Source organism: Hyperolius riggenbachi, chromosome 7, assembly GCF_040937935.1.
Source record: "Hyperolius riggenbachi isolate aHypRig1 chromosome 7, aHypRig1.pri, whole genome shotgun sequence".
Taxonomy (NCBI): Eukaryota; Metazoa; Chordata; class Amphibia; order Anura; family Hyperoliidae; genus Hyperolius; species Hyperolius riggenbachi.
Window position 1 is genome coordinate 47,943,231 of NC_090652.1, and position 16,884 is coordinate 47,960,114.

Sequence of the window (16,884 nt, forward strand, 5' to 3'; positions counted from 1 at the left end):
TCACATACAAGCTACTTTAGAGGAATTTAGGACTAGACCGCCTCGCCACAGGAATAGTAATCTGGAGGTTAAACCTCATCCTGATGTGTCATTTATTACACATCAGGATGAGTCAGCAGCTCCATTCTGCTGAATGGAGCTGCTGACTTTGAGAAAAAGTCGCCCTGTGTAATACAATGTAATTATGGAAAGATGGATATCATTTTAAAGCTCTCTTTCTCCTCTTTCTGACGACCCCTAAATCGTCGCCCTACTCCTTTTAGTTTTCTCTATTTTCACGATCGAAATCGCGGCCACGGCAATTTCAATCGCGAAAATAGCTAAAACTAAAAGGCGTAGGACGGCGGTTTATATATCATTGGAAAGAGGAGAAAGAGAGCTTTAAAATGATATGCATCTTTCCATAGTTTTTGCACTGCTCGGAGTCCCTTTAATACAACAAAAAAATGCAGCATACGACATAAATAGGCAGTGCCACTTAAACATAACTAGGCAGAGTTTGGCTTTCTGTTGGGTGGGCTGGCCTTCCGCCAGGTTATCTATCAGTCCCCCCACAGCATTCCCTGACCTTCTAGTGGACCCCCTCTCTGGCTCCCATGGGCCTCCCATTGAGGCACCACAACTCCTAACATGCCCCCATAGAAGAACCACAGCTCCCTGCATCCCCCCCCATAAAGGCATTACAGTATCTAGCATGGCTCCACAGCACACAGTATGCCCACATAAAGACACTATAGCACCTAGCATACCCCCGATTGATGCACCATAGCATGCCCGTCATTGAGGCACCAGAGCTGACTCTGCCTGGGTGACATCTGGGGCACCCCAGAATAAATCCGTGGCACGTGCCACTGTTCTTTGGGGCTTGCAACGCCCCTGGTTTTGGGGCTTCATATCAATAGAGTGCTTGGGGCCTCATGTAAAACTCACAATGGGGACCCAAGTTCCTCAATGAATGGACATATCAGAATTGCACATCAATGAGAATCACTGTGCCAAGGTAAGAGCTTACACTTGATCCTCAGAACAAACATGGTGACTAACCCCTCCCCCACTTCCCCCTTCAATAAGGAAGTATTTTTTTTAAAAGAGACACAGCTGGCTAGTGCCACCCCACACGATTCAGTGTAAAATTGCATATTATAAAATCATTAACTCAGCCAAATCTGAGAGGTTGGTCTTCCTCCTGGAACTTTGTTCCCTAAGTAATTCTATCGTCATTCGATGATCAGTATATTTTGCAGGTATCTCGTCAACCTGAAGAATGAGTCAGAGAAAAAAATTCTTCAGTCAGCCTGTAAAGTAAGTTAATCATTCATGTCTGGAGTTTAAATTGTTTTGTTTTTATATATCTATGTAGGTTTTACAGTAAGAATGATTATCCTTCTGTTGTCTCACAGTGTGGAGAACCTGTCCATACCACAGCAAGGATCTACTGGAGACCCTTTTTCCACACTAAGATATTAAATGATAGTTTAGAAGTCAGAATAATACCTCCACAGAGAGACATGGGCTTCACCGTTAGGACAGTGCTAGTTATGTCTGTGGTCCTCTCTGCAGGTAAGTCCACTATTGTGGTACTTGCACAATGTTATTGTTGTCCTCTTTGCAGGTAAGTCGTGGCACTTGCACACTGTTATTATTGTCCTCTCTGCAGGTAAGTCCGCTATCATGGCACACTGTTATTATTGTCCGAAGCGATCAGGCCTATCATATTCAATAACTGACTGTTCACTTGCTGCCTGATATATCTCATCTCTTGTCAGAAACTCTTGTAATGTGATATACAGTATTATTCAAGTCACCAGTCATCAGTGGCATTGTTAGGAATGTGGTGCCCTGATCCTTCTCCAAGACTAAGTAGGCCCTCTTTGAGATCTCCTGTGTGCAGCTAAGAAAGAGGCATCATAGCACACAATACTTGTGTTCTCGGGTGATATGGAGTGATATGTGCTGTTTATGTATGACCCCTTATATGGAACCACTCAAGTTCCGAGCCTTCTTTTTAAACGGTACCCGAGGTGACATGTGACATGATGAGATAAGCATGTGTATGTACAGTGCAAAACATATTAATAACCAGGCTGTTTCACTTGTTTTATTTTGCTGCCTGAAAGAGTTAATATCTAGGCATGGAAGTGACAGCTTCTGTCTTGTCAGTAGCTTGTCAGGAATATAGTGAACATCACTGATTAGCAAATTACATTCATAAAAGTTTTACTGGCAGAATACAACTTCTGAGAGCAGAAGGAGATAAAACAAAGTCAATAGTTCATGAAGTTTCCTTTAGAGACCCTTAATAGGCTGCCACCGAGCAGAGACAACAAAACATTCATTCTGCTTTGTAAATGTTTAAAGATAAAATAAAACCATGGGATATCTAGAAAAGTCATTTTTAGGAGTAGGAGGATAAATACAATTGTTTATCTCATCAGTTTATTTTCACGTCGGGTTCACTTTAGGATTTCTCACTTTCTAATAACGGTTCGCTTACATTTTTATTCAATTTGAAGTTAATTTCAACAAAGTATACTTTCCCAGTTCCCACATCCTGCTTTTGCATATCAATTAGTACATGCTATCTAATTGGGGAGATTATTGCCTAATTAAGATGTTTGGGGGTACATGCTGCCTTAATTATGATGTTGTTTGGGTGAAATGTGCTGCATAATTATGTTATGTGGGAGTACATTCTGCTTACATATGCTGTTGGGGGGTACATGCTGTCTAATTTTGTTGCCTGAAGGGTGAATGCAGGCTAATTATGATTTAGGATTGTAGAAGTTGTGCTTATGGAAAATATAAAAAGCATATTTTATTACATCTCCTATCGCTCTTTGTCCAATGTTTTGCTGGGGGTGGTGCAATGTCTAGAGTGACATACATTTTGGCCACGCCCACTCTTTGCTGATCGATTGCCCATTCATTCATGTCCAGAGGTGACCCAGATCTTGTGGGATCATAGCAACAGCCATGCCTGTCAGTGTATTTACTATTGTTGCTGACTGGTGTATATTACTGTTGCATAATAAGAAACTCTGGCTCATAAAAATCAGATGCGAGAATTACTACTTTGGCGAGTAAAGGTCAATTTTTTCCTAACACAGTAAACCTCATTAAGCAATAATCTGTGACTGGATAAAATCTGGCTGTGGCAATAAAAATGTACACCCCACGCAGTAACAGGCCGTAGCTGCTGACTGGATGGAATATTGTTGATACAGGCTGGATAGTGTAATGGCTAAGGGCTCTGCCTCTGACACAGGAGACCTGGGTTCGAATCTCAACTCTACCTGTTCAGTAAGCCAGCACCTATTCAGTAGGAGACCTTGTGCAAGTCTCCCTAACACTGCTACTGCCTACAGAGCGCGTCCTAGTGGCTGCAGCTGGCGCTTTGAGTCCGCCAGGAGAAAATAAATATAAATGTTCTGTGTTTGACTGTGTTTGACAGTAGGGCCTGGATGGGGACGTAGTGCAGTGGACTAGGAAAGGCTCCTCATGATAAGGCTTGCTGTACAAGCTTGGGACAGTTGTAGTTAATGTGTAAGAGGAGGTCCTATATGATTCCCAGGCTAGGCTCTCTGATTGGTCAGGGCGGGGGGGGGGGGGTGTGTATATATGTATGACGTCATCACGATCATCGCCATGGCGATGGGGGAAGCCCTCCTGGAAATCCCATTCAGAACGGGAATTCCTGGACGGGCTAATGCGCCGGCGGCGATCGAAGGGTAGGGAGGGACGCCTCAGGGAGGGGGGAATCATGTAGCTAGCGCTAGGCTAGCTACACGATTTTAAAAAAAGCAAGAAATAGTTCTGCGCTGCCACCCTGGTGATGTTAATAGAACGCCAGGGTGGTTAACCTCCCTAGCGGTATTGACAGTTATACATGTCAAAACAAAACATGCTGTGAACAGTATTGACGAGCATATGTCCCTTAGAAGGTTCCTCATTCTTTCATATTTGTGGTTGCTGTCCCTGAGAAGGATCTTGGTTCTTTCATGTTTATGGTTGCTGTCCCTGAGAAGCTTTTTGGCTCTTTAATGTCTCTGGCTGCTTGTTCCTGAGAAGGTTCCCTGGTTCTTTCACACTTCTGGTTAATGTCCTTTAGAAGGTTCCTGGTTCTTTCATATCACTCACTGGTTGCTGTTCCAAAAATGTCCCAAAATGTCATCTACAGTGTTGGTTGCTGATCCTAAAAAGGTTCCTGTTTTTTCATGATTCTGGTTGCTGACTGTTTCTGAGAAGGTTACTGGTTCTTTCATCTATCTGGTTGCTAGTCATGAGAAGGTTCCTGGTTCTTTCATATCTATGGTTGCAGTTCCTGAGAAGGTTCTGGTTCTTTCATGTCTCTATTTGCTGTCCGTAAAAAAGTTCCTGGCTCTTTCATGATATGGTTGCTGTTCCTGAGAAGACTCCTGATCTCTCTCACACTTTGAATACTCTGTTATTCCAGGAGCAACCTCATTATTTGAACCAGAATTAGCACGCAGATCTCCACGGGCTTCAGACCGCATTGTTAATGGCTCAAATGCTGCAGAAAAGGAGTGGCCTTGGCAAGTTTCTATCCAGCAAAAAAGTATAATGGATGATCAGTTTTATCACAGCTGTGGGGGATCTCTTCTAACTCCTCAGTGGGTCTTGAGTGCTGCTCACTGTTTTCGGTAAGTGTTCAACTCTACATTTCCCTTGTCTGTATGCCATGTTATGACCTTATTGATCATTTACCTTTGCGGTGTGGCACTTTCACAGGAATACCAGAGTTGAGAATTATCTTATTGTGATGGGAATTATAAAGATATACGAGGATAATGCGAATCGAGTTACCCGTGACGTGACACAGCTCATCATTCACCCGTATGGAGGAAAGAGTGGTGACCCTGGTGACATCGCATTGGTCAGGCTATCAAGTCCTGTCACCTACACTGAATATATTAGGCCCATCAGTCTGCCATCTTCCACAGTCACCTTCCCTTGTGGCATGGAATGCTGGGTCACCGGCTGGGGAGACACATCAACAGAGGGTGAGTCACTTTCATTATTTCAAAGTAAACCGACCATCTTTGTTTACCAAAATAAAGAAAGCTCTGCAGAACACTTGCTACACATTTTAGCAAGGTGTTTTCACACTTTATTAAATACCAGGAGTCATGCCCAGCTGGTGCTAATTTAAAAAATCACAATGCAAAGATAAAGAGTAGCGGCTGCGCATTCTGATTGCCCGCAGGGACATTTCTATCAGCATTGTGCACATGCATGCTCACATGGCCATTATATGAAAGCGAGACTTTTATTTTTTGTTTTATTGTTTGTTTTTTTGTTTTTTGTTTTTTTGCTAAAAAAGTAAAAAAAAAAAAATGAAAAGCACTCCTGTCCTATGTTCTGAGCAAATGTTTATTTCCCACCTCCACTGCACCAAAGGAAGTGGTGATAACAATATGGGGGACTCATGGTAAAACGGGAAGTGCTCCCCCAGTCCCCCTAACCTTAACCATCCATGCTGCCACATAACCAGCACTCATGACTGTCTTTAACCCCTCCTCCCCTACAGCTAACCTTAACCCATTCAGGTTCCGTGGTTTTCACGAGAGAAATGTTCACCTCCCATTCATTAGCCTATAACTTTATCACTAATTATCACAATGAACTGATCTATATCTTGCTTTTTCAGCCACCAATTAGGCTTTCTTTGGGGGGTACATTTTGCTAAGAGCCACTTTACTGTAAACGCATTTTAACAGGAAGAATAAGAAAAAAATGGAAAAATTCATTATTTCTCAGTTTTCAGCCATTATAGTTTTAAAATAATACATGCCTCCATAATTAAAACTCACGTATTGTATATGCCCATATGTCCTGGTTATTACACCGTTAAAATTATGCCCCTATCACAATGTATGGCGACAATATTTTATTTGGAAATAAAGGTGCATTTTTTCCATTTTGCATCTATCACTATTAACAAGTTTAAAATAAAAAAAATATAGAAATATTTCATCTTTACATTGATATTTAAAAAGTTTAGACACTTAGGTAAATATTTACATGTTTTTTTTTTATTGTAATGGTTTTTTTTTTTTTATAGTAAACATTTTATTTGGGTAGTTTTGGGAGGGTGGAGGGTAAACAATAGATTTATAATGTAAATGTGTGTTGATTTTAATTTATTTTTATTTTCAGTTGTAGTATTACTTTTTGGCCACATGAGTTTGTTTACATGACGTCACTCTAAGCGTAACACACGCTTAGAGTGGCGCATCGGGAAGGGAACGGCCAGAAAAGGCGCAGCTTCCGAGAGAAGCTGTCGCTTTTTCAGCGGGGGAGAGGAATCAGTGATCGGGCACCATAGCCCGATACATTGATCCCCTGGCTACCGAATCTGCGGCCAGGAATGCGCGTGCACGCGCGCAATCGGCCACGGGGGCGCGCGGTAGCGCACATGGTTCGTGGACGTAGTTTCTGCGTCCAGGAACCAAAATAGGTTAACGTCCCTGCAGTAAAAATGCTGTTTTCAGAAACCACTATAGGGGCCCATTGAATTTATTGGTAAGAAGGTGAAATGTGAAATTTGGGCGCCCAGCTCCCGATAGATATCAGGAGTTGGGGCCGCCTCCTTACCGATAACTTCAATGGGCTTCTATGGAGGTGCCCAAACTTCCGCCGCTAGCGAGCGCCCAAATTTCCTACTTCGCAGATGTCTGTTCCGTTTTAGGTAAATAAGTAAGGGGGTCATTTAAGATTTTCTGCTTGTTTTATTATAAAGAGTTAGTACAACCTTTGTGTGTATTCTGATTCTGTTTTTCTTTTCTCTAATTTTTTGTTTTTCTTTGGTAAATTATCTGTGATTCTTCTGCCCCCTGTCTTTCTCTTTGTCATCCTTATCTTCTTCTTTTATTACTCCTTTATCTAAGATGCAACCTGCCATCTGCTGTCTGACATGTTGACCAGGAGCCCTTTGGGTGCTATATTTAACTTTTCCACCTCAACTTCCCATTGGTTCGTTTGTCCATCTTGGACAGCCTCAGTGGGAAAGACCCACAGGGGCCATGCAGACATTGACATCTTAAAGGATACCTTAGTTAGCGCTAACTTAAATTCATAAAGGACACCTAATGTGTGCATGGGGAGCTGTGCTGATCCTTAGTGCACCTCCCATGCCCGGGTGTCTCCCTCCATTCTCCAGTGATAATCTAATTCCTTCCTGATTGGCACAGTCGGTGACCTTCGACACTGGCATACTGCACTGTGCATGCACAGTATTTCCGCTAAGGCACCTTGCGACCGCACAAATGTGCTGGTGATGTCTTATGGCATCGCCGGAGAGCAATGCCATATGACGGTTATTATTTGAGCATGGAAGGAGATACTGGGCCATGGGAGGTGCGGTAAGAATCTGCACAGCTCCCCAAACACACATTAGGCGTCCTTTTTGAATGTAAGTTAGTGCTAAGGTATCCTTTAAGGGTGTGATATCCGGTTTGGGGAAAGATCATGCATGCCCAATTGTGCAACTTTCTGGTATCTTTTCCTAATCCTTCCTGACTCATTCAACTACATAACCCATCTCTTTCCCTGCTCCTGCCTTATGCCTAATGCCTCATTCTCTTCTCTACCTGACCTTATCTACTCACTCTCTCCTCTCCTAACTGTAACCTAATCCCAGCCTTACTTGGAACCACAAATCCCTCATCTATTTATTCTAACCTCACCGCTGCTCTGTTTTCTATTCTTTCTGCCCCACTTTCACTTAACCCTAACCTACCTTAGTCTCCTCTGCCTAACCCTAACCCTACCCATACCATATATGGTAAACCCTAACCTACCACCTTCTCCTCTGCCTAACCCTACCTATACACTATGTGGTAAACTCTAACCTACCTTCTTCTCCTGTGTCTAACTTACCAATACCATATATGGTGCCATAAACCCATCCTTTACCCAATCCTAATCTCGCCACTGTTTCCTGTCCAATTCCTAATTTTTCAATCCCTGAACATTTTCTGTCTAACCCTAACTTCTGTTCTTTTTTCATCTAATTCTAACCCCACTTCCTTTCCCATGTTCAGTCCTAATCTTCTATATCTTATGATGCTTAATTGTAACCCCTCCCCTAAGGGGCGTAACTAGAAACCACTGGGTCGCCCTGTGAAACTTTAGATGGGCCCCCTCCTCCCACAGGAGCCTGCTGCACACTGAATAGGGACTGTCTACAAATCTTTGTTTGGAAAACTTTGTATGATTCCTTATCATTGACTGAGCAGATGCAGTTATTAGAACAACTGTGCAGAGAGCTGAAATCTCTTTTTCTCTCCATGTCCTTAGTTGTCAGTCTCTTAGTACAGAGAAAAGAAACATATTCCCCCATGGGGCCCCCTGCAGCTTCTGGGCCTCCTGCAGCTGCATACCTTGCAAGGTAGATTGTTACTCCTCTGCCTCCCCTGCTATGGATAGCACTAACCTTACCTCCAGCATTTTGCCTAACCCTAACCTTACCTTTGTTAACAGTTCCCAGTCAGTTTTAGCATAATCCTACCCATATTAACCAGAAATGGTACTGTCCTAAAATCCAAACTACGGTAATAAATCCAACCTAATCCTACATGTATCCTAAACTGATTTGACACCTGGGGCCATATGCAATTAACTTTTCTTCCGAGTTATCTCCTAGGAGATCATTTTCTTCTTCTTTTTAAAGAGGAGCTGTCAGCCAAACTATTTCAGAAAAAACAACACATATACTGTATAAGTAGATAAATACTTGCTCTACTTATGTAACATGTATTGCACTGTCCACACTTTGATTTTATTGATATTTTTATAGTAAAAATGAGAAGATCCTTCTTAGGATTTTCCATGTTGTCTGTGTCTATCTTGAAGCCAATCCTGGCATCATTTCCTCTCTTACTCTGTCTGTGTATCGTTGCCTGCTCCCACCCAACTCTGCAGTAGAAAGTGCATTGAAAAATATTGACCAATCAGTGAGGAACAGAGGTGTGGGAGGGAAAAACAGGAGGGAAAGAGACTTCAGCTAATCAGGCTGCATTAGCTATGTCTGAGGGGAAAGTGAAGAGAAAAAAAGAAAACCCAGCATGCCCTGCAACTTCCTTTGTGCGGCAGATGTACCAAATGAGAGCCAGGGAAACTGGAGAATGATGTTTTATGGAGAAGAAAAAATAAGAGTGATTTTTTACTTTTGGATTGCCTGGTTAGCATCCTCATTACTTGTTTACCAGATAAAAATAAATAATTGATTTTTTATTTTATGCCCGACAGTTACTCTTTAACCACTTCCGGATTCTCGGAGCGTATATACACGCCCCTGAATCCTGAAGTGTATACCATGGAAACGGCCGCTCGTATGAGCGGCTGTTCCATGTCAGTTCACGGAGGGTGTCTCCGTGAACACCCTGCGAGCCGATCGGCGGCTCGCAGGGTAAATGTAAACACACGGGGAAGATCTTCCCCGGTGTTTACATGTATACGGCGCTGCTGCGCAGCAGCGCCGTAGAGGAGATCGGCGATCCCCGGCCTCTGATTGGCCGGGGATCACCGGCATCTGATAGGCTAAAGCCTATCCCATCAGGCGCAGGACGGAAATCCGTCCTGCGCCGCTCACAGGGGGAGGGAGAGGGAGGGAAGGGGAAGGAGGCCAGGAAGCGCTGCGGAGGGGGGCTTTGAAGAGCCCCCCCCCCGCAAGCGCAAGCAGCCGGCGGCGATCAGACCCCCCCCAGCAGGACATCCCCCTAGTGGGGAAAAAAGGGGGGAAGTCTGATCGCCCTGGCTGCTAGCTGATCTGTGCTGTGGGCTGAAGAGCCCACGCTGCACAGATCAGCATAAAATTTCATGGTGTGGAAGTGGTTAAAATAACTTTTCAGCATTTTACAATTGAAAAGTAACCCCCGAAAAATGTTAAAAAAGTACTATTAAAAATATATTTAGTATTTTCTTGCTTGCTGATGGCTTAAAAACCATTTTATGACATGGTGTAGAAATATCACCTAGGAGAAAACTCACTAATACTAGAGATAGTTGCTTAATGAGAAGAAGAGTTCTGTTTACTGTTTCAGTCCTGTAGGGATACATGCTTCAGTCCTAAAACTGGAAGTCAAGAGGATTCTGTCCAATTGGAGCAAAAAAACACAATAAAAGAAACAAAATAAATGATATAAATAAATAAATAATAATACAATAACAAAAAAAAATAAAGCATTCGAATACTGAGTGGAAGTACAGGTGAAGCTCTAAAATGTAAATATTGTGCAAAAGTTCATTTATTTCAGTTATTCAACTTAAAGAGATACTGTAGGGGGGTCGGGGGAAAATGAGTTGAAGTTACCCGGGGATTCTAATGGTCCCCCGCAGACGTCCTGTGCCCGCGCAGCCACTCACCGATGCTCCGGCCCCGCCTCCAGTTCACTTCTGGAATTTCTGACTTTAAAGTCAGAAAACCACTGCGCCTGCATTGCCGTGTCCTCGATCCCGCTGATGGCACCAGGAGCATACTGCGCAGACCAAAGACCATACTGGGCTTGCGCAATACACTCCTGGTGACCTCAGCGGGAGCGAGGATGCAGCCTCGCAGGCGCAGTGGTTTTCAGACTTTAAAGTCTGAAATTCCAGAAGTGAACCAGAGGCGGGGCCGGAGCATCGGTGAGTGGCTGCGCGGGCACAGGATGTCTGCGGGGGGCCATTAGAAGCCCTGGGTAAGTTCAACTCATTTTCTCCCGACCCCCCTACAGTATCCCTTTAAAAAGTGAAATATATGAAATAGGAACCCTTTGAAGGTGTTTTGAATAAATTTGCTAATTAAAGTCTGTAGATCTGTGGGCTCTGGTAGTAAAGTTTACCTTCAGAGAGCGATCTGCGGGTCCCCTTGTATCACAGGTGCTGCGCCTGCTACCTGTATAGAACAGTGCTGGATATGGAGAGAGAAAGGAGAAAAGGTGCACACTGTAAAACTAGTACTAGTACTAGTATAGGAAAGGTCTCACCTGGTTGTAGAGGCTGGAGAAACCTATATAGGTCTTATGCCGGGGACCTGGCTTGCACGCGGTCTTTGATAAAAACATAAAATGTATGCTTGTGGGATGCTCCCATCACAATAAAGATTTCAGACACAGCCTTTGCATATAATTGCGGCTAATGCCGCCTTGCTTTGCTAGCTGTTTTTATCTCCTACTACACTTATAGCCGGGGAATCAGGCTCGTACTGGACGAGGGCAGAAAAACATTTACACGCCCACCGCACAATGTGTTCCAAATAACCACCATGGAATCCTGACTGGATCACCATCCAAGACCGTGAGGATATCCGTGCAAGCCAGGTCCCCGGCATAAGGGGGACACAAGCTTGACAGCTGGCAAACCTATATAGGTTTCTCCAGCCTTGATAACCAGGTGAGACCTTTGTAGGGCCTACTAGTATCACATTGTGCGCTTTTTCTCCTTTCTGATTAGAGTCTGACACTTTGAGCCTACAGTAGAATGTTGAACATTTTCACAATAATCTAATGGTCTGAGATTTTGGGGTTCTCATAACGCATAAGCCATAATCATTAAACTTATAACAAAAAAGGCTTGAAATATCTCAATTGCAAGTAATAAGTCTAGTTCATATATTAATTTCACCTTTTAAGTTGAATTACTGAAATAAATGGACTTTTGCACAATATTCTAATTGTTTGAGTTTCACCTGTGTGATTTTATCACATGTATAACAAGCTTGTGCTAAACAATATATGTTGATATTTAGAGAGTCTGCCGTATCCTATGCCTCTTCAGAAGCTGATGGTGCCGCTAATTGATCATGATGACTGCAAAGTGATGTACAGTGAGATTGCCAGTATTGTAGAAGACATGATATGCGCTGGTTATAGAGAGGGGCAAAAGGACGCCTGTCAGGTGAGTGCTACCACAAGGTTCCCATTAGCGGAAGCAAAGATGGACTACAATGGGCCCAGAGAGCTTCTCTGGCACTCATGCATGTTCTACAGAGTCCTTAAGCCTTGATAAATGCTTGAAAATGTCAGCAACCACAGCAGCTTAAAGTGAATCTCTCACTCGTTCCACCACCAGGACCCTATTCAAATCTCCTGCCGGCTGCATCTTTGGAAGTAGTCTGGTGTCTGAGTGTTTCCTAAGATCAGCGGCTTCGTACTGTGCATGCGCGAATCCGCACTCACGTGTGTACAGTGTGGGGCCGCTCTTTTTCGGGGGTATTCGGAGAACCATGTACTTCTGTGGCCTTCCGAGGAAACTCATAGGCCTCTTCAACATTTAGCCATTTGAGGACCGTAGGCTTACACCCCCCTAGTGACCAGGCTATTTTTTACAAGTTGGTGCTCTGCAGCTTTTATGGTTTGCTGCAGAGCCATACTACTGAGCACACAAATGAATTTTTGCTCCTTTTCTGCCCACCAACAGAAAGCTCTGATCACCGGCAGGCAGTGTTTTTTTTTTATTAATTTGTTGTTGTTTTTTTTCAATAAAATGTACTGTTTTTTAATTTATTTATTAGTCACCCCCGACAGCCAATCCTAGCGATCAGCTCTCATAGGCATCAGCCTATAAGAGCCGATCGCTCTCTAAAGCTCTCCAGGGGACAGCCGAGTGACACGGCTGTCCCTAGTACAGCGCTGCCTTAGATCGCATCACTGTACAATGTAAACAGATGGCGGTTATGAGACGGCGGTTTCGCCATCTAACAGTCTCCTAGCAGCGCTCGCCACTGGGAGACTGATGACAGAGTGGAGCTCCGCCATTCAAGCTGAGATGCGCACGCATCGTTGCGCGCAATCTTCTGCAAAACCCCGCCCTAGGACATGACGCCAGTTGCCGTTACGTGGCCCTGTGGCTGCCACCTTGCGACCGCCAGTTGGTGTTAGGCGGTCGCAAGGAGGTTAAGTAGAAGGCTGGAACAGGAGATCCGGTAGTGGAACAAGGGGACATAGAGAGGATTGGGAAGGTTCTAAGGTACAGATTTCCCTCCTCTTATGTGAGTGCGTATCTGTTTTTTTTATGTTACCATTGTCCTTTAAAGATGTAAAACAAACAAAAAAATAATACGTTAGTAGTTAGATTGCTTCATGTTTACCTTTTTATGTGAAAAAAAGCCTCCTGCAGTAAAAAATATGATATTTAAAAGTTGATGACATAGCCAGAAACATTTAGCACAGGAATTTAGTTGGGTGGGGCAGCTGTTTCCGGAATTGAGTCATCCACACCATGGGCAGTTTCTCTCATGAAGCAAGGTGAAACATTTGCATCAGGTGCAGAGATTTCAGGGGCAGCACTTTTGTACTGTGTGTACCTTCCTGAGGAGGAATGGAGTGGCTGAGGGTGAGCAGTTTGTTTGTCACAGACTCACAGCCAGCCAGTGTGCTATTGTGTTGAGCTGCAGCATGTCATGTGAGAACATTAAATGAGGCAGAGTAAATTGTAGGGTGCTGTGTGATCATTCCAAATCGAGGGATGGGGGTGCATCCTCACAAGTTTGCCTCAGACAGAAAAAAGTCTACTGTAGAACCAGCCCTGATCCCCACTGTACAGAATGAAAAAGGGTGCGGCTTGGACTGAGTATCTCTGAGAAGATTACAGAGTAACTAACTATTTTTTGTCTGGAGTGGGGCTTTAAAGAGACACTGAAGCGAAAAAAAAAATATTTATGATATCATGAATTGGTTGTGTAGTACAGATAATTACTATGATATTAGAAGCAAAGAAAATATCCTCATATTTTTATTTTCAACTATATAGTGTTTTTATAACATTGCATCATTCTCTAATATTTGCAGTTTCCCTACTACTCAGCATTCTAAATTATTTTTACAGAGCAGGCTATGAACTTTTGACCTGTCCTGAACTGTTCTCAGCAGAAGAAAAAGCCTGAGATCTGCCCACTGCTAGTTTCATGATAATTTTCCCTTTGTTGATACATATCCTTGTAATTAATTGTAGATCTGACAATAATGTCAGAAATCCCTGATGTTCTGCATGCTTGTTCAGGTTCTATGGCTAAAAGCATTAGAGGCAGGGGATCAGCAGGACTGCCAGGCAACTGGTATTGGTTAAAAGGAAATAAATACTGTATATACTCGCATATGAGCCGACCCGCCTATAAGCCGAGGTACCCATTTTTCCCTCAGAAACCAGGATAAAGTGATTGACTCATGTATAAGCCCCCACCCCAGTATAGAGCCCTCCACAGTAGCCAGATGTGCCACCAGTACAAGTCCTCTCCTCTCCCCATAGCCGGATGTGCCCCAAGAATGATACAGCTGTGTCTCAAGACACCACTAGATGGCAACATAGATATGAAACACAGTGATTGCCACACAGGAAGAACACAATCCATTCTGCTCCACTGACTCACATATAAGCCGAGGGGGTAACTTTTGAACACATTTTTGTGTTGAAAAATTAGGCTTATACGCGAGTATATAAGGTATGTATAAATATTTGTCCTATCCAGTGTGTACAATATCCATATCCATAACAATCAGTTTTTGCTAATAATAGCAGTAAACTAGCTACAGCATGTAATGATTCCTTCTTGAAATGTTGTGCTTTTATCATTCACCATTTTCCCACCCAACTTGTAAATTTAGCCCCTGCTATTTCATTTCCCAGGCAGATGTGACCACTGTGAGTTAGCATTTAGAATAGGTAGCGGTTGGTAATTTACTTACAATACTACCTTTATGACTTGTATATACTGTTCCAATATGACCTTCTATGCAAGGAAACTAATATAATCTCTCTACCATGATTATTAATACTGTTCTGGTTTACTCTTCCTCATCGGTATGTATGATGTATCTATCTGTGCATAAGGTTTAATAAAACCATTTTGAAAGTAAAAAAGGAATAGGTAGCAGTAAGTTAGTGTTTGGAGTGTTTGGAGTAGGCAGAGGGGGAGGGTCAGTGTTAAAGGAGGGTTTGGTAAACCGATAGAATTACCGATATTCTGCTATCGCTATTAGCTAGCTTCCAATAGTAGAATACCTGTAATCTTACCGATATTCCACTAGCAACTTCACCAAACACCCAAATTACTGGACCTCCTTTTTCAGTGTAGGCGGGGTTACATAGCCTACATAGCCCACGTGGAGCACATACTCAGAGCTACTTAGATCTGTGCCATGGCCCCTCAGTCATACTGATTGGGAATGCATTAATGTTGCTAAGTGCTGACTTCTGCTTGCAAGATCTTCAGCTTTGCCAGCATTTAGCCAGGTGTTATTCATTCACACTTGAAGCTTGGCTTTGCAGTCGTTTATAGCTTTATGGCTGGAATTGGATATGTTACACCAGGTTTGGGGAATACATATATTGGGTGTCATCAGCATAGCAGTGGTGTGCCAGGTTACTTTTGGATGCAAGTGGTAGCATGTATGTTTATATATTCTTGATTAACAAGTGTAACGGGCCTTAGCTTGGAGGCACAGAGTGGCATAGGAGAGGACAGGAAGGATCCCGGAAATACGATGCATGTTTAGCCAGCCAAGAAGGATCTGCGCTACTGGAAAACTAGTCCATTGATACCACACCCCTGTTATCAGGGCCATAACTATAGCCCCTGTGACCTCTACATTCACGGTGGGGGAAAGGCGGGGGGGCTGGCTCCTACTCCCTCTCCTTACCCAGAGTAGTGCAGCAGAGTGCTGAGTAAATATATTTACCTGCTCTCAATGCGTTTCATCTTATCCTCCTTTCAGCAGCTTCTTGGTCTATGCTGCCCCTGTGGCTCCTGATTTTTTTACATGTATCGGGCGTCGGGTATGCAGCGGAGCAACACTAACAGGAATCGAGAGGAGACCCGACAGAATGGGAGCAAGTAAATATGTTTACACTGAGCTCACTCTACAAGGGAAAAGGGAGCTGTAGCGGGTCCACATAGGACCTTGGGAGGGGTTGGGATGTTAGTTGGGCAGTGGATGAACTCGGGGCCCCCCACCCCAGGGGTCTCATGAATGATTATCTGATACTGGGGTGTCTTAAGGGGTGTTGTCACACCCCTACCTGTAACCTGCTAAGCAAGACTTCTTGGTCAGCTGCGAAAATATCTCTTGATGAGCTTAAAAAAACATGCTACCAAAATTTTGCCCCCTGGCTGCAACTTGACTGCGCAAGAAGATGTGAAAGCTGGGCAAGTAAAGAAAAGAATACGTTTAAATCAGTCAAACATAGAAGAATCTGCTACTCATGTGAAGTACATTTAGCCTTGCCATGTATGTTTACCAGAGTATATGTTGTCTTGCAGGGTGACTCCGGTGGACCCCTGGTGTGTAATGTGAGGGGTGCATGGTACCAGGCTGGCGTCGTGAGCTGGGGGGAGGAATGTGCTCTTCCCAACTATCCTGGAGTTTACACCAGCGTGATGTACTATGAGTCATGGCTGCAGGAAAACATCCCTGAACTGACATTCGCTGACCTGCAGGACATACCCGAACCATCAGTGCCGTGTGCAGGAAGCACTGCGCACCCAAGTGTCACAAGCACTGCGTCCACAAGTTACACAAACTCTGCACACCCAAGTATCACAAGCACTGCACACCCAAGTGTCATGTGGACAGTTCTTCTTCTCGGAGCATTAGTTCTTCGTTATATTGTACACAGATCATGAGGATGGCTGGAAGCAATCTTACAATCTGGATTAAAGGGACCGTGAGCTTGTGATAAAAACAAAATTTATACTTACCTTGGGTAAGTATACCGTAGGCCACGAGGTCCTCCGGCGTCCTCCTGACTCCTTCCCTGGTCCCGGTCCTGGCTCCGGTTACAGGGCGACTTCGGCCTGAAGTTGGCATGTCTGCTTCCCGCTTTCTTGTATAGCGCCATTAAGCCTACCGGCTACATATCATCACGCTGGCTGGAGTGAGAGTCCTG

At 43.8% G+C, this 16,884-nt stretch overlaps 1 protein-coding gene across 1 annotated transcript; it reads left to right on the forward strand.

Annotated features, from left to right (window-relative positions):
• The first annotated feature begins 1,410 nt into the window (after positions 1-1,410).
• Positions 1,411-16,756, forward strand: LOC137524297 (serine protease 27-like). The gene is made up of 5 exons (XM_068244009.1): positions 1,411-1,560; positions 4,454-4,661; positions 4,750-5,021; positions 11,750-11,898; positions 16,259-16,756. The coding sequence occupies exons 1-5, from the start codon at positions 1,509-1,511 to the stop codon at positions 16,619-16,621; spliced, it is 1,044 nt and encodes a 347-aa protein (XP_068100110.1). The 5' UTR covers positions 1,411-1,508; the 3' UTR covers positions 16,622-16,756.
• Positions 16,757-16,884: the final 128 nt, after the last annotated feature.